Source organism: Fundulus heteroclitus, chromosome 2, assembly GCF_011125445.2.
Source record: "Fundulus heteroclitus isolate FHET01 chromosome 2, MU-UCD_Fhet_4.1, whole genome shotgun sequence".
NCBI classification, from domain to species: domain Eukaryota; kingdom Metazoa; phylum Chordata; class Actinopteri; order Cyprinodontiformes; family Fundulidae; genus Fundulus; species Fundulus heteroclitus.
In genome coordinates this window covers 2670355-2688947 of record NC_046362.1, presented here as the reverse complement: position 1 = coordinate 2688947, position 18593 = coordinate 2670355, and the positions used below count along the sequence as shown (strand labels likewise).

The 18593-nt window shown below is 39.0% G+C and overlaps 1 protein-coding gene across 1 annotated transcript; it reads right to left on the bottom strand.

Annotated features, from left to right (window-relative positions):
* Window positions 1-9701: 9701 nt before the first annotated feature.
* LOC105927044 (zona pellucida sperm-binding protein 3) lies at window positions 9702-18176 on the bottom strand. The gene is made up of 9 exons (XM_012863631.3): window positions 17964-18176; window positions 16291-16598; window positions 13607-13725; window positions 13421-13524; window positions 13126-13303; window positions 11661-11778; window positions 11504-11586; window positions 11334-11422; window positions 9702-9842 (listed from the first exon to the last, which is right to left on the bottom strand). Exons 1-9 carry the CDS (start codon window positions 18103-18105, stop codon window positions 9760-9762), a joined length of 1224 nt encoding a protein of 407 aa, XP_012719085.2. The 5' UTR covers window positions 18106-18176; the 3' UTR covers window positions 9702-9759.
* Between the last annotated feature and the right edge of the window lie 417 nt (window positions 18177-18593).

Genomic DNA, 18593 nt, shown 5'->3' with positions numbered 1-18593 from the left:
CTTGGTGATGCGTTCAAGTGCTCCATTTCATAACCTCTTGTTCAACACTGTACTCTGAAAGCCTCCCCATTACACAATTGCTGAACATTTAAAGACATCTCCCCCTTTTATTTTACTCTCATTTGTTGTTCTCTCACCTCCAATCTTCTCCACATATGGATTTTTGATTTTTTTCTCTTTAGAACAGGATCAAGAACAGGACTTCTCAACCCTGCTCCTCAAGCTTCATTGCCCTTAGATGTGTCTTTACTCCACCACCCCTGGGCCTGTATTGACAAAGATTATGACAGTCCCCTCAGAGAGCTCCTTCCTAAAAATTCCCATCTTTAGCTTCAGAGTGATTCAGATGATGCTTCCATGTGAGAGGTTGATGTTAGCTTCTGCTTATTTTATTAGTCTTTTATTGTATGGATGCAAATGCATTTTTAATTATATCTCATTTCTGTATTTCTATATTTGTTTATCTTTTAAATGTGTTGTATGTTATGCTGTACAGCACTGTGGTCCCTTTGGTAATTTAAAGTGCTTCATAAATAAAGTTGGACTGGATTCCTCTAAGTAAGTAATATCATCTTTATAGTCATTGAAACATACATTACAATGAAATTTGCTCTCTGCATTTATCCCATCCCCTTGTGGAGCAGTGGGCTGCCATGTGTGGCGCCTGGGGAGCAATCTGGGGTTAAGGGTCTTGCTCAGGGACCCAGAGTGCAGGCACTGGGGATTGAACCGGGTACTTGCATCCTTCTCTGAGTGCAAGCACACTGCTCTAACCACTAGGCCACCACTCCCCAAGATGACAGAAATTGTTAGTAATCAATGGAGATAAATTAACCGATTAGACTGGATTAAGAAATGTGTCATGATGATGAAACTTACGAAAATTAAATATTTTTTGCACAGCATTATATTGGATGAACTCACCTTACATTCTCATCATCATTTTGATTTGCTTATGTTGCCATACTGACCGTTTTACAACTTCATATATTTGATATTGTTGTACATTCAGCTGTCAGCATTATTACTGGGAATGCCTGCTTGAATAAAGCGGTTTTGTTTATTGAAACAAGTGAAATAGGCTAACCTGGTCAGCCACTGACCTATGGCGTAAACGCTTCATATCTTTTCTGGAGCTGCCGGTAGAGCCTGGTTTCAAAAGCGGGACTAACAGGGTCAGTGGAAACAGGTTATAAACAATCAGATAACTGTGGATGTGACGCTAACTCCAAGCAACACGCTCTGTTTTAGAGCAGCCAGTTGTTGTAGTTCTAAAGATATACCCAGCTCTATCAGGACATTCAATTCAATTCAATTTTATTTATATAGCACCAATTCATGATACAAGTCATCTCAAGGCACTTTACAAAGTCAAATTCAATCAGATTATACAGATTGGTCAAAAAATTTCCTATCTAAGGAAACCCAGTAGATTGCATCAGCTCTTGACAAGCAGCATTCACTCCTCATGAAAAAGTGTAGAGCCTCAGTGGACAGTCGTCTGCATTGTCCATGGCTTTGGAGCAATCCCTCATACAGAGCAAGCATGAAGTGACAGTGGAGAGATAAAATTCCCCTTGAACAAGAAGGATAAACCTCCAGTAGAACCAGAAGCACACATTGATCCAGGAATCTTTTATATGATCACTTATCGAGGATGAGATAATCAAGTTTTAACAGGATGCCAATTATTTTATTTTTAATGGAATCGATTTTATTTATGAAGAATCCCTTAAAGTCATTGCTACTGAGAGCAAAGGGAATTGATGGATCAACAAAGCTATGACTCTGTTTGGCAACTGTACTAAAGAGAAACCTGGGATTATTTTTATTACCTCTATAAGTGATGAAAAATATGCTGCTCTAACTCTGTGAAGGGTCTTTCTATAGAACATTAGACTGTTTTTCCAGATTCCTCTAAATGTGTACAGTTCCATTTTCTCTCCAATTTCCTAACATTATGCTTCAAAAAACACAGATCAAAATTAAACCAGGGAGCAAGCTTCCTGTGAATAATCACCTTCTTTTTCAAGGCAAGGCAAAGTAAATTTATTTGTATGGCACATTTCAGAACAGAGACAATGCAAAGTGCTTTGCATGATTAAAATATAGGAAAATAAAACAGAATAAAAGCAAGTAAGAATAAAATGTAGAAACAAATTAGAACATGGGAAAATAAAAACTAAAAGAAACATTAAAAACAGTTGGACTACAAAGTTGAACTAATGATGTTTCAGTAAAACAGTTTAACTAGAACAGTCGAAGGCAATCCTAAACAAATGTGTTTTTAATCTTGATTTAAAGGAACTCAGGCTTTCCGCACTTTTACAGTTTTCTGGAAGTTTGTTCCAGATAAGTGGAGCATAGGAACTAAATGCTGCTTCTCCGTGTTTGGTTCTGGTTCTAGGTATGCAGAGTAGGCTGGAGCCAGAAGGCCTTAGTGGACTGGGGGGTTGATATACTGATAACAAGTCTGTGATGTATTTAGGTGCTAAGCCATTCAGGGACTTATAGACTAACATAATTATTTTAAAGTCTATTCTCTGAGATACAGGGAGCCAGTGTAAGGACTTTAGAACTGGGATGATGTGCTCTACTTTCTTAGTCTTAGTGAGGACGCGGGCAGCAGCATTCTGGATCAGCTGCAGCTGTCTGATCAGCTTTTTTGGCAGCCCTGTGAAAACACTGTTGCAGTAATCAATTTGACTAAAAATAGTCAATTTGACTAAAAATAATTCCTGGAAATGTTTTTCAGGTGATCGAAGGCTGACCTTGTAATTGTCTTTGGATGCTTTTGGAGGTTCAGATCTGAGTCCATCACTACACCCAGATTTGGGGCCTGATCAGTAGTTTCTAGCTGTGACTGAAGCTGTGTGCTAACTTTTGATCTCTCCTCTATTTGTCCGAAAATTATTACTTCAGTTTTGTTTTTATTCAACTGAAGATAATCTTGGCACATACATGCATTAATTTCTTCTAAGCATTTACTCAGGGCTTGAATGGGTTCATGGTCACTTGGTGACATGGTGCTGTAGAGCTGTGTGTTGTCTACATAGTTATGGTAGCTGATGTTGTTTTTTATGATCTGAGCTAGAGGGATCATGTAGATATCGAATAGGGGGAGACTCAGGATGGACCCTTGGGGAACCCCACATGTGAATTTTGTCATCTCTGATGTAAAGTTACCTTCAAGGGGGCTACATTGTTTAATGCAAAAAAAGCAACCAGGAAGTGACACAGTCAACAAAGGCATCAATTTGGGATTGGTAAGAAACAACATTACTGCCATCTGTGGGTCATTTCTGTGATACTGTGGATATTAAAAGGGGGACAGGCTCTTTATAGTTTAATACAGCATTATCTGATAAAGATCTACTATAATGAAACCTTCTTTTGGGGGTGAAGAACTCAGTTGAATTGAACTCAAAGGTTATTAAAAATGGTCAGATAGGACAGGGTTGTGAGGAAACACTGTTAATTCTTCACAATCAATGCTGTATGTCAGGTCCAAAGTATGAAGGCAAGAGTGTGTCTGTTTATGTACATTTTGAGCAAAACCAATTGAATCTAGGATAGTTTTAAAGGATACATTAAGTTTATCACATTCAGTGTCAACATGAATGTTAAATCCCCCCACTATAATAACCTTGTCAGTGTTTAACACCAAATCAGATAAGAAGTCTGAGAACTGATCTAGAAACTGAGAGTAAGGGCCTTGAGGATGGTACAAAACAACAAACAGAAGAGGTTGTATTGCTTTGCATTTTGGATGAGGGAAACTAAGGGTTAAATGTTCAAAAGAATTATAGTTATTACTTGGTCTGGGACTAATTAATAAATCAGACTGAAAGCTGGTTGCTAAATGGTAAATGGACTGAACTTATATAGCGCTTTTCCAGTCATGCTGACCACCCAAAGCGCTGTACACTATAGCCACATTCACCCAGTTGCTCTCACTAACGCGCACACATTTATACACCGAGATGCAGCTCGGTAGGCAACTTGGGGTGAAGTGCCTTGCCCAAGGGCACATTGACATGTGGCAAGGGGAAGCTGGAATCGAACCCTCAACCTTCTGGTTGCCAGACGACTACTCAACTACTCAACCCATCAAGCCACAGTCGCTCCGAACTACTCCTCCTCCTCTTCCCGTAGATCTGGGAATGTAGAAATCTGAGTAATTAAAGGAAGTTGACTCATTTATACTAACACAGTACTCTTATAGACAGGTTTCTGTGAGACAAAATAAATCAATCTGATTTTCAGAAATCAGGTTATTAACTAACAAAGTCTTTGGAGGGAGAAACCTTATATTTAATATAAATAATAAAGGACATCATTACAACAAACATTTAAAAGTTGTCCAAAAGGTTTCATTAAACAAATGTAGGAGGAGTTAGTTGACACTTTCCTCTGGCAACAATAAATAGTTTAGTATTGCTTAAAACTGGACCAGCACTCAGCTGGTAAAGTTCTGTTCCTAAGGTATGGTGTTGGTCAAATGGTTTTAGAGTTTTATGGCAATATATAACTGTAGCACATTTACATCCCTTTGTACAAGGTTTAATGCTTTAATTAGCCTTTTTTCTATTAATGTAACCTAAAAATTCTGGTTAAGATCAGCTATGTGATAGGCCAAACCAATGACCACACAACAGGAAAGTAGGTAACTCTCAAGTACCTTAATTTATTGTTTGTACTTTTCCAATGACACAATTTAGATTGCAATATACATTTTATGATTGGTTAAATACATTTGTTCTGTTTGTAAGCACACACATTTAGTTCACTTATGTATTTTTATCAACTATTTCCACCTTTGGTGTTTAAATACGGTTTCTTACCTCCCTTGATCCCTGGGAGTTTTCCCTGACAGAAGATGATGGCCAGGGCTCAGGGCACCAAAATACATGGAGGATACAAAATGCTTGTATTGCATCGACAGCTCCTTTTGGAGAGGGGCTATTTTCTTTAGTTCAAGTAGTATATAACCAAAGATTTGTATTTAAAGTCTAAGAGTTTAGATTTTCTTCCATGGATTATAGTCAACCTACAAACTTAACTTTACAGTGTAGTTTCTTGTAAAGTGGTGTGAAAAAGTGTTTGCCCCTTTCCTGATTTTTTTTTTTCCAATTCAAAACACAAAAAATAACGTAATGAAGATCCTTGATCGCTCATCTAAACTTAACCCTTACCGTGCACAGACGGAAAAGAAAAAATAAACTTTCCTTATGTCGCATTGTCTTCTTTGTAGGGCTGGAACGGCTGGGTGCTTTCTTCAAAACTGTGAGTACACCATGACCAGTGTTCTCACTTTTGTTGTCAGTGGTTAAGACATTGAAGGCTGTCTGTCGAGTTATTTTGATGGCAAATCAAATTTACACAGCCTTACGAGCTGTACAATGACTACTTTACATTGTATCAAGGTTTCAGCATTGTCCCATAAAAAGATAGAATAAAATATTTAAAAAATGTGAGGGGTTACTTAAGTTTGTGAGATACTATAGTTTTCACACTATATACAGTACTTAAAAACATGAAAGTGTTGTTGGTTCTGCTGTCATCTCATTACACTTTTCCTTGATTGTTTTGACCAGCTTGAATAAACTGGAATGTGCTCAGTTTTCATCATCACTCTCAGCAGAACAGGGGACACCTTCGGACCTACAGATGTCATTCAAGCAGTCCAAGCTCCATCGTTTTCGCTGTAGTAACCCAACACAAATCCACTATTCCAAACCATTAGCTACTTAGGTCAGTATGAAATCACTAAAGCGCCTGTTCGACACTCCTTCACATAAATCTTCAATTAGCAACTAGCCTACAGGTTTTGAAAGTGTCTCATTTGGGTTGTTATTTACAGCATGGATGGAGGTCTAGGGTAGATGAGTAGGGTAGATGAGAGTGAAAGTATAGGGGTAAGTTTGACAGGCTCAGTTTGAGAAGAAATTTGTGTGTTGTAATATTAACGGTATCAATCATTGCCTTTCACTTTGAGAGATTGGATATAGAGCACATCCTCTTCTGAACCGAAACACTGTTGCATCTATTGCCAGAATTCTCCCATTGGAGAACAGGTGACATTGCTGTACAAAATTTACAAAAATATGTTCAGTAATATGCTTTCTGCAATTGTTTCCTCCTCCCTATCACGCATATTCTTTATAGAATCCAAAGGTTGCCATTATCTGATAGTAGAGGGAAAATCTTTAGTGCTGAGCAGGATGCAGGCGTTTTTTTCAGTCCCCCCTTTCCCATCTTATCATCCAGTTTGTCAACTGAAGTCACTTATTGTGATTTTGCCTACTTAAAGAATAATAGAACTTGAAACAGAGCATGTCTTCATTTATGTTGACGAAGCCAGCTTCAATCTCAGTAAAGTGAGGAGACATGGAAGGAAACCTCATTGGGTGCAGTACCACAGTCACAGTTCCAGGCCAGTGGGGCACTAGCATAACCATGTGTGCCATCATCTCCAGTGATGGTTTCTAATACCATATCCCCACTATTGGTCCATACAACACTGTTGCATACAACCGCCTTATAACATGCCTGAGTATACTTCATGAGAGGCTGGTCCAACCTGAGATGGCCGTTGAGGCCTGGGATGCCACTGTCATTATCTAGGATGACTCTCGCCTTGTCATTGAGTGATTTGCAGTGCACTCTCGTATGGTTATACATTTCCTGCCAGCATATTCCCCATTTTTGAATTCCATAGAGGAGTTCTGTGATTGGAGGTAAGTTTATAATCAACATCTCTATGAGCAGATGCCCATACTGAATGCAATGACTCCTGCTGCCCAAGAATTAGTTGCAGAGGATTGTTAAGGTTGGATAAGGCATGCAGGAAGACTTTTCCCTCTGTGCATTGCAAGTGAGGACATGCGTGATGAAGCTATGTGACCCCATTGTATAACCCATCAAAAGGAGATATTTCTTATTTTATTTTCTTCATTTCCTATTCTGAGATTTTATTTTGCATCACATTTACCATGTTGTCTGTAATATTTACCACACTGCAATTTTCAGCTACAGTTTACATTTTTTTTAGTGTAATCAATAAAATTCACATCAAATCATTTGAGTCCAATTCTTTGCACGAAGGAACATTTGACAGCATATGTAGAAATATAACAAATGGCAAAGCAATAGCACACTGATTCACATGGAGTGCTGGATTTTGTTCTCCATTGTGTATCGATTGAAGGAAAAGCTCATACTCTGACTTGCAAGTTGAGTTGTTTAAAAGCAATACTTGCTTTTGATTCATGGTTTACGTTTTTTTTTTTTTTTTGGCACGGTTAGAGCCTTTTCAAACTAAATGTGTCACTGACCATGAGTACCACTGTTTAGGCCTGTGTGTTAATTGTTTTGAAAATGTGGAGTTTGACTGCTGCTTGAAAATCAACAAAAACTTGCAGGGGAGGACAAAAGAGGCAGTACTGTCAGTATTGTGGCAACTTAAAATAAGCAAAATCTTTTCATATATATGAAGACAATAGGAATTAACACTTCCCTACAGTTTTATCATAAACCTGTAGTTTTATATGGAAACAGCAGGCGGAGCTGTTACACCACGTCTGCACCAAACTGAATAGAACTGGTTTCTAAGTATTGACAACCAGAGCAGCAACAAATCCATTTATGTCAGTATGAAGTGAAATTATCTGTGAAGTCATCCATTTCTGCTTCGACATCTGTGAAAGATGATGTGAACATCACTCCTAACCTCATTCACCCTCATATTCAAAGCCATAAAACTTTTGTTTTTATTATGCACAAGCTGTTTATGTCTCAGTCATACTAGCATTATTAATAGATTATACTACTAATGATAAATGTTCTGCTTAAAACACTGCTCCCTAAGGGATGGATTGAATACAGCAAGAGACATTTTCCCTTTGTAGGACAATAAAAAGAGAAATATTTTACTTGCAGAAGTTAGCTTATAATACTGTACCTTTTACTAAAGAAAATTAAGTTTGAGACAGTTTAGGAAGATTAAACCATAGTTTTCCCTTTAGCAGACCTTGACTTTTCATCTAGTCTGAAGAGTGGACTTGCTCATCAGAACCAAAGGAATTTATCAGCAAATTGTTTGGAGGACATAGTTTGGTAAGGCTGGAGTCACTCATCTCAGCAGGGCAAGCATTAGTCTTGTATTAGAACTCGATCCATTCACTCTGATTAGGTATACCCTCCTACTTGCATACTATGTTAGTTTCTCTTTGATGCATTTTCTAGGCCTTAATGGATCACTGCCCCCACCCCTTTCCCATACAGGACATGGGATCCCACCTTTGATAAACTCAGATACGTCACATCGCCAAGGAGGCTTTGATCCACATATCAGGGACATAACAGGGAAGTCTGCCTTAGAAGTCACTTACATAGCTATTGTTTGCCGTTTAGAAAGCATAAAGTTTAATGAGCAAAATATGCAGAGATTTGCTGCTAGAAATGAGCAGCTGTCTCAACAGTTTAGCTGACCTTTGCTCAGCCCCCGAAATTCTCTTAAAGACGTCAGGTTGATTTGAAATCTTTGAACAAAACGTAAGGCAAGAAGTTTTAACTAATAACCTTTATTGCATGAGGGCCTTGTGTAAGGTCTACAGTTTTCCAAAAATGAACTACAAAGTGCGCGCTCTTTCTCTGCAGACATTTTAGTTTATTTTCGTGAGGAGTCTGTGCTTTTAAGTCATGTCGCGCAAAATATTGTGGGATTACCTTAATGCTTCTTTGTGCCAGTAAGGGAAGTTGCAGGGTTCCTGGTATGCACATATTTGCAAAGGATAAATACACAGCATCACCTTTGGGAGAAACATGTTTAGTGAAGCAGTAAGTAACTCATAACTCTATAGCGCTCGTAGCAAGAGAACATTTCGACCTGCAGCTGTGCTCTGCCATTTTGCTATTACACTACCGGTGGTGGCATTTGATGAGCAGGCAGGGCTAAACCATGAGTGGCAACTGCTCACATGGATGTAGATGCATGCCTGGTCGGCCCTGCTTTGTAAATAAGAGACTACAAACAGATGGAATGGGACCTCATACCAGATTCCATCTAAAAAGATACTTTTAGTTCCTCACATCACCATTTTTTTTTTAGTTCTAAAATGATTAAATTTAACCTATTGCTCTTAAGCATTTTCATGCTGTCCAACATAAAATTCATCTCGTCTCTCCAGTTGTGGGTTTGACAATGTCTTTCCACTGCTGCTTGCCATAATGTACTTGTTTAGTTGCTGAAGCCAAGACGGAGTTACCTCCATTTTTTTGGACGTGTGCAGATGTTAAACGTTTTTTTTTTTTGTTTGTTTTTTTAAATATATATGCAGTAAATTTGAGAACTGAAATCTCAGTGTGGTTATGCAATTTCAGGAAATCCAAAAGTTTTGTTTAATTGCATTACGCAGTTGAAATTGTCATTTGAGAAATTCAGAACCAAGGTATATTGGATTTCACTGGGGGGGGGGGGGGGGGGGGGGGGTGAGTGAGGGAAACAGGTGCCATCCAAGTATACAAGTATCCTCACTCCAAGGTCTACTTGCATATTTTGTCTTCACCACCACCCAAATTTGCTTTACACATTTTGGGACAAATTTGTTTATTTTCCAGCCCTTATGTCTGCTTCTGCATGTAAACAGTTAATATTGAACTTTTTTGTATCTAATAAGTTTATAAAAATAAAGCGGCTCTGGATAGCTTTTACATATTGCAGTCAAAGAAAACCAAAACTTCAAATCTGAACTGTCTTTATTGATATTTAGATTTTCTTATCAGAGGTCTCTCCTTGACTACGACTGGTCCCACGGTTGTTTCTTCTTCCAGTGGTGTACCTGCAACAAACATTTACAATTGCCATTCCAATAATGGATGATTGTTCTGACTTAGTTTGGAATGTTTAATTCAGTGAACTTTCAAGACATCATTTGTCATTTCTGACAGATTACATCTGCAAGCAGGGAAAATGGGTTTACAGCTCTCATTTGTATTCTATGAACCACTGGATCATGTTGGCATTTGTTTAAACAATACCGTTCTAAAGATGCAAAATTAGTATTTTCTGTCCTTTATCCATCTTTGCTACACCTCAACTATACAGTGCCTTACCAAAGTCCTTACACCCATTGCAATTTCCCATTTGATCCCGTTACAACCAACCTCAACATGTCTTATATTGACCAGAAACGTAGTATATCGTTTTGAAGTGGAAGGAATATGATGCATGTTTTCCCAATGCTTCACAAATATTACATTTTACAGTGTTGCATGCTTTTATATTTAAACCCTTCCCTGTTTTGAGTCATCTTTATGGCTTCATCTACTGGTGCATTTCTCCACCAGCTTTGCAGATGTTGACAGAACTTTTTCTTGCCCTCGTCTAAAAGCAATAGATTCTCAATTAGATTTCGGTCTAGACAGTGACTGAGCTATTCTACTTTGATCCAAACCATTCCAGCTCTGGCAGAATGTTAAGAGAAGGTGAACCTTCATTCCAGTCGTAAGCCTTCTACAGTCTCCAACATGGATGGTTTTCTAATATGATTGCCATGTATTTACCTCCATTATCCTGGAGCTTTTCAACCCTGGTCCCCTAGGCATACTACCCTGCATGGTTTAGATACAGCCCATTCTAGTTCCAGTTCTGCAAAATGCCAAAAGAAAATCAGTTTGCTAAAGCAGGAAACTAGCAGTATCCCACAGCCTGATGCTGCAACCACCAGGTTTTAACAGTGGGTATGTGGGGAAGGTTCAGGATAATGTGCATCGATTGTTTTCTGCCACAGCATTTAGCATGTAGGCCTGAAAGCTGAATGGCAGTCTCATCTGACCGGAGCACCATCCATGTTTGCCATGCCACCTGTGTCAGAGGTCGAACCACCAGCCAATGGACCAGCAGGTCACAGAGAAAGCAGTAAGTTTATCGTTTTACCTTGTCCTTCCACTTCACAACTATGCACTTCATATTCTGAAACTTCAAATCACAATTGGATAAAAAAAAAAGTATTAATTAAAAATAGTGTGGATTAATTTTGCCAAAGTTGAAAAGTTCTAGGTTGAACCCTTTTGCTAAGACACTGTACATTAAAAGTTTGGGTGCCAGTTTTGGAACAACGCCCTGGCCTGTTCTGCTCAGCTTGATTTGGTTCAATTATGTCAGGGAAACTTCTAACATGCAGGAAAGAGTTTAAACGCTTCAGAAGCATCAACTTTTTACTTCGTAACAAAGAAACGTCTTCACAATCTTACTAAAAATGCTTTTAAAATAAATATGTAGTGCTTTGTGTAAAAATTCTAAAATTGGTCTGCTTTTAAAAAGTTCCTACCCATTCCAGTCAGACTGATTCCACCCACTTTTCCACAATTTCTATCGCAGCAGGAACAGACGTGATGGCTGCCACTAGACTCCCTCCACCTGGTCAGAAAACAAACACCTTGTAGCTCACTGCAATCTCTTGCACATCTTTACAATAAGACTTGTTTAACGTCACCTTACCCATCAGCAAATGAGCAATCCTTGTTTGTAGCACTGACCGGTGTAGCTGCTGGCAAGGCCCTCAGACTGCAGGTTATGTAGAGCTGAAGAAACCAACGGGGCAGTAAGTAGTTGATCCAAAGCCAAAAACTGAAGAATAAAGTGACATTTGTCTCACCACTCCGCTGTCATCCTGATCAAACCTGAAGGCCTCCACCTCAAACTGTACTTTGTCATCCTGGGAGCGAGGAAGGAAACGTGAACTAGAGTCGGTCAGCTGACTGTCGAACAAACACCTGAATACAGAACCAGCAGACCACACCATTAACTTTAAAGAAAAGCCCCCTGCCCTCCAAAAAACACTTTGGTATTGGTAAACAGCTCCACAGTCATTGATTATGTATGGCTGCATGTTGGGTAAAACAGAACAGAAATTACCTCAACAGGAAAAGGACACAGATATTGATCATTTACAGACTTCTATAAAAAGAAAGTACGCTTGGTGATGGAGGATAATGCATTTTTAGAAGAAAAAAAAAAAAAGTTAAAACCTTCAATGAAAGTCAGGTAAACCTGAAAAGTTAGTGCCATTTCAGCGTAACGGTGCGTTATGCTGAAAGTTGTCAAAATTACACCTTAGTTAGACCGTGAGCGTAGCGGTGCTTAGTGCTAAGCTAACAGTATGACATGGCTGTTTGCTGATGCACGCTAGCTTTATGCTGCTCTCAAAGTTCTAAACCACCTGGACAGCAGACCTTTAAGCTAGCACTAGCTGTTATTAGCTTCACAGACAGCCCAACAGCAGGGTTCTGTCGTGATTTGGGCTCTCCTTTCGAGCTGCACCACGCGACGCTCCGCTGCATGAAGGTATACTGAAACAGCAAAACATACAAACTTGTTCAGTCTTTGTTTATAAATTAATGTGTCAATTAATTTTTAAGTGGTACAGGAGCAGCATATAGTTTTCACAAGCCTAGAGCATCCACTTGCAGCTAAACAATGTTTAATCCTTGATTCATGTTGGTTAAAATGAATTACCATTTAAAATTGTTATACAAGTTGCACCCGACGATAAGTCAAAGAATCAGCCAAACTATGGAAAAAAAAGTGCAATTTATAGTCTAAAAAAAATATGGTAAATGAGGACTACCAGAACCTAACTGATGAAGAATTCAAGTCTATGGCTATTCTGAAGGGAAGAATACTTTGATGCAGAGGAGCATAACTATTGAAATAACTTTGAGATGTACTTTAAAAGCCACAATGTTCAGTCAGTAGGTGTCAAATGCATTTTTTTTGCCACAAACTACCAAGTGTTCCTCGTCAGGGGCTACACTTTCAAGGGTCAGACTCCAAGCCTCCCTGTGCAAATGAGCCTCTTTCCATTCCTTTTCCAGATCCATTTGGTGCATTTCAAGATTAGACGAGGTGCCCATATCCAGGAATTGAGGAGAAAAGCTAGAATAAACCCTGGGCCAATTGCGTTGACCATGGAAACTGGCAGGCGATGGAAACTGGCAGACATACATTAATAAACCATTGTGTGACCCACAATAAAACTCGGACATTCAAACAAAATCATTTGAGATTAAAACAGGAGCTAAGAAAATAATAACTTTTGTACATCAGGAAAATATGCTTACCCACTGTTCCCCAGGAATGTGTATCGAGGAACAGTGTCAACATTTGGGACCACGGTTGCCACACAGACATCCACGACTACCCTAAGAGGAATATGATGAAACTGTTTGACCGAGGCTTCAAACTTCATCATGTCTCCCAGGATGAATTGGGAAACTGGACGAGGGAAACTCCAGTCATCTGAAAACACAGTTAAAAATATTTTAACTCACTGTTGTGTTCTTGGTCAAAGAGGAGGAAAAAAAAAAAAAAAAAAAAAGTGTGAGAAACACTATCAAGTGAAACAAAGATTCCCACCAGTCATCAGCGTTAGGGAGAAGTAAAGACTTTCCTCGGAATTTTTACTGCCACTAAACGGAGTCCAGGTTGGCTTAAGCAGCCCACTGCTCACATCATGCTTCCTGGAATGGGGAAAAGCCAGAAAGAAGATCATACGAGTTTATCTGCTGTTGGCTGGATCAATTAATAAAGACAAATGCTAACCTTTGGTAGTGGCATTCAATGCTCACAGAAACCTCTCTCCCTCGAACAATGGGGCTATCTCCCAGTGGGCTGGGAGTGTAGTGTAGGGTGAACACATAGGTGATGGTGTCTTCATGCATCTGCAACAAAGTTTCAGTGAGCTTGATTTTTGCACAAGTTTTAATCAGTGAGTCGAAACCTATGAACTTGAACTTTCTGCTTTAGTATTAAGTCAATTCAGCCATTTCACTATAAAGCCACTTCTGAATTTGAACATGAACAAAGACAATGGCGAGTCCAGTAAGCGGCTTACATTGCCTTACAAGGATTATACCACTAAAGACATGAAAAACATACTAGAATTGAACATTTTACAGCTGTCAGCAAGAGAAGCCACCTGGTGGAAGCATAGAGCATTATTAAAAAACGACAAATACACCCCCACCTCTTCATTGAATTCCCAGCCTGTTGCAATAATAATTACTACTCTGGATAGATGTGCTTAAAACATTTAAGAGTCCTTTCAAGTAGAAATTACCCTTAAAGACCAATTTACCAGTATCGGGACCACCATCTCTTTCAACGGGGACATGTCATGCAAAATCCACTTTTTAGCCCTCACTAGTGAATAAGTCTGTTGTCCATGACGCCTTCCCCAGCATACTACAAAAATGGCCGATCAAAGTGGAGTGGAACACTGACATGGAAAGGCTGGGGTGTGTTTAAAGAGACACTGCCAACACAAGCTGCTCTCAGATACATCTCAGAACAGGGGCAAAAGGGGGAACGTGGGGGTAAATTAATGAGACATTCAGACTGAAACATTGTAATCCCACTTTATATAGACCTAGTGCTTTAAGTGGAAAAAAATAAAAGTTAAGTGCCAGTACATCCCTAAATTTCATACCAATATGGGAAAGAAATATGGGTAATATGTATAGTTTATTGGTTTTACAAAGAACAAAAGCCAGTTCTAAATAAACTCTACATGAGCCAGAACTTAAAGTGTCATGAAGCCATTTATTTACAATGCCAATGTGCGTGCATGGTCCTTGTTGGTTTCCCGCTTGGGCAAGTGCACTTTTAGTGATTATGCTGTGAGCTTTGATGCTAGCTGTTCATTGTAGCTCCACTGCTCTCACCAAATACTATGCATCTTGCAACTCTCCATTTTCCAACTGTCTTACAAGTTTAAGACGAGGAAGGTCTCAAAACAAGACCAGAGTGGATTTGGGATATTTTTTGCACATGGTCCTCCCGAGGAGCGGAAGAGCAGGTAAGAGTCTCACACAAGTGCTGTTATTCAAAGTGACCCGGGCATTTCTTACCCTCATTTCCAGAAATAAAATGTTCACGCTACCTCTTGGGGGGGGGGGCGGGGGGGGGTAAAAAAAAAAAACAGTGCAAGTTTCAGCATTTTTGCCCCATTTGGCGACAAGTTGAAAGAGTGTTGTACAGGTGCATGGGAGAAGAGGAAAACCCTCTGCCGATACAACAGCACAGGTCTTGTTTATACACTGCAAAAACGGATCTAAAAATAAGTAAAATGTTCTTGAAGTTAGTGTATTTTTCCCTGATTTGAGCAGGTAAATAAGATTATCTGCCAATGGAATGAGTATTTTGATCCCTAAAATAAGATAATTAGATATCCTGCACTTGAAATAAGATGATTGAGATGATTGTTCCCATTTTAAGTGCAAAAATCTTATTCCATTGGCAAACAATCTTATTTACCTGCTCGAATTAAGGACAAATGCAATAATTTTAAGAACATTTTACTTATTTCTAGTTCCGTTTTTGCAGTGTAGGCGTGAGGTCTTCTGAGGTGAGAAAACTAAACATTTAAGTTAGCCCGTGTTCTATCGCTAATGCATCACTTGACGCCAGGTCAACATCACCACCATGATCATTTCCTCCACCTTTCCTCTGTCCTTTAACACATCTTCATCCATTTGAATGTACGGCAAGCGTTGCGGGCCAGAAAATTCTCTTTCAGGCAACATTTTTTTAAACCAACAAATGGGCTTTAAGTTGTAAACTGTGCAGAGGCGTAGTCCTCCACTTGTGAAAGTAAATCTGTTGCGCTCTGACATTAAGAAAATTCTCAGCACTACACAGCCAGACAGGACATGTTAAAAAATAAATAAAATGTGAACTGTGAGGAGGTCCTGAGTGGGTAGTGACTGCTAGGGAATCATGAAGTCTCAGTATACCCTGGAAAGAAGTCACAGAATGCTAAGGGGTCAAATTTAAAAGTACTTAAGCCACTTAAAGCACTAGACCACAATGGGTTGATTTCACTGAGAACTGAAAAGTGTTGTGTCCCCTTTAAGAGGTGTAATACAAATATGAAAATACCAACAGGTTGTTAAAATGGTCTTTAAAAAACCTGCTAAGGCATTTGAGAATTAAGTGGTTTTTAGAAGGATGTCTTTACCACTCTGTTGGCTCTGAAAATAAGCCATTTTAGCAAGGTTTAAAAAAAGTTACTTTAGACAAGATATTGAATTTTTGAACGTCAAATACCCCTTTTGGACCCTATGCTTAAGCCACATAGCTTCTGTCACAGAAACTTATATGCGTGTATCATGCAACCAAACTTTACTGTGCAGTGTGCATGCCCTCTGATTATTAAAAAAAACAAAAACAAAAAAAACAGACAGATCTAACAGAAGATTTCGGCACATTTGACATTGAACCCCCACCAGTAACTGACTGCCACAGCCATGCAGTTCAGATTCGAAGATCAGGATTTGAGCTTTGGCATCTTCTCCGGTAGCAGCGCATCCTCCCAGAGTCACATCTGCAGCCTGAACAGGTTTACCGATCCCCAGCAGATCCTTCTTTGCCTCCACTCGAACTGAGCTCTCCCCACAAACGGCACTGACGCTCTGGACTGGCTCTGGAATTTTCAGCTCAAAATTTGGAGGGTATCGAGGCTCCTCCTCTGCAGGTGGTTCAGGATACCGCCAAGCCAAAGGTTCTCTGGACTCTTGAGTCACCTGGTGAACAGCTGGGAGATGTGGCATCAATTAATTCATGTCAAATCTAAATGCAAAATTTAAACTATGCTCTTAAAGTTAGTTTAACACTTTAAAATTTGAGTTTTAAAATTTCTGGAGTTCCCCCCCTCTTTTCAACAACGTCTGACAGTGATTTAGGAATAAGGAACAGACGCATGACACTGACCCATACAGTGTGTAGCTATCCGTTGTGTATTGAATATTTGGCCGAGTATAAATGAAAGTATAAACCCTGTGTCAATATAACTTTGCTTGTTTCTAAGTTCTAACTATTTGAAATCTATGATCTCTAATTTCAAAGGTGTGATTGTCAAGTTTTCCTTCCTCTTCCCAAATTTGCATGTTTGGTAGTTACTGGGAGTCTAAAGTTGGATTCAAAATATCAAACTATACATGATTCTAGGTTTATTAGACAAGATCAGAACAATGCATTAGAGAATAACTAATTTACCGTCTCTTTAATTTTCACAAATTTTAGTCAAGTTTCGCACACCAATAATCAAATTACCCAGTTGAGGGTTAATCAATCCAATAAAAAGGTCAAGACTTTTAGAAAAACTGAAGATGCCTTTCCAGTTTAAAAGATGGAAAGCTCTTAAGCAGATGCCAACTTGTCATACACGGCTTATGGTAGGGTAGCTGTGATATTATTGCACACAGTCTCCAGCTTTTCCTCTACCAAGTCCAAAAGACTGCTGGGTGAGCAATTTAAAAATAGTGATAGTTTCCTCATGGCTGAGGGGGAAAGTAAACTGGTTGTCAGCTTTTGCCCTGTTTGTGTCACCAGACTACAAGAACACAGCGCAATAACTGAAAATTTGCTTTTTATACTTCAAAATAAGAGAGTCTCAGAAATTCACTAGTCACTTTGTAGTGTAGTGTTAGTACTTATTCTTTTAACCAATTGTCATTTCTCTGCCTCCCAGAGACCCACTAACCAACATTTGAAATGTTGCTAACATTGTTTTCATGCTTTATGCAGCATTTACTTAAAGAAAGGAGACTGACCGATTACTTTGGATATTCATTGCTGCACATCAAACAACATTTAGATAACTATAAGTTCCTAAACCAAGCCAGTTTGTACTCTCCTGCCCAAACATGAAACATGTAAAATGCCCCATCATAAAGGTCCATGCCACAGTTACATCATATGCAATGCACTTTCTACATTTTTCCAAAGATTTGATACACTTAGCTTTAATATATATCATAAACAATAAACAGGCTAATGACTTCAGTCAGTTTTGCAACTTTTAAACATTTGCTAGTCAACACACAGCCTCATCAGACATCCAGCCATTAAAACAATGCTAAACTCAACAGGTTCAGTGCCGATAGTGAGTCCCACTTACCTGGTGGCTGTTGAAACCTGGGTTGGTGTGGTCTCTGCTGTTTCATCCTGTCAGTTGGGCTAAAGAGATGCGGATTTAAATTCTGAACTGCAGCAGCTAAAGTGCCACCAAATAGGCAAAAAGCTATCCTAATTAATATCATCACTTTTTAATTTTTCTTATTTTTTTTTTCCACCTCCTGTTTCCTGTGTCTGAAACAAGTTGATTACTGCAGGAGGCGGCTTTGTAGACTTGAACTCAAGCCCTGCCCACCATCTGATTGTCCTGAAGCTTTTCCAGCTCTGCCTCATTAGGATTTCAAGTTTCACCTGAGCAACACTTGATACTGGAAGACTGGAAGGTTATAAGGTTGTGCTCATCTTCAGCTTATTTTGCTAAATGGCTACAAAAACATGTACTTGACTTAAATTCTTTGTTTGACACATATGGGAACTTTTAGCTCTCATCTACTATTTAGCATCATGTTAAGTCCACAAAACATCAAAACTTTAATAAAGTGTGAAAAAGTAAAGTCACGCAACTATGACTTGTATTTGTAGATGTCTGAGGCATAGGACAATTCCCTATACACCACATTATTATTAGCAAAAAAAGAAGATGCATAACTTGGTGATGAAACCCTTTAATGAT

Coding starts and splice junctions, on each gene's coding strand:
- LOC105927044 (XM_012863631.3), bottom strand. CDS start 18,105: ATGATATTAATTAGGATAGCTTTTTGCCTATTTGGTGGCACTTTAGCT. Junction 13,525..13,606: donor ATTGAATGCCACTACCAAAG/GTTAGCATTTGT, acceptor TCCCCATTCCAG/GAAGCATGATGTGAGCAGTG. Junction 13,304..13,420: donor CTCCCTAACGCTGATGACTG/GTGGGAATCTTT, acceptor CTGTGTTTTCAG/ATGACTGGAGTTTCCCTCGT.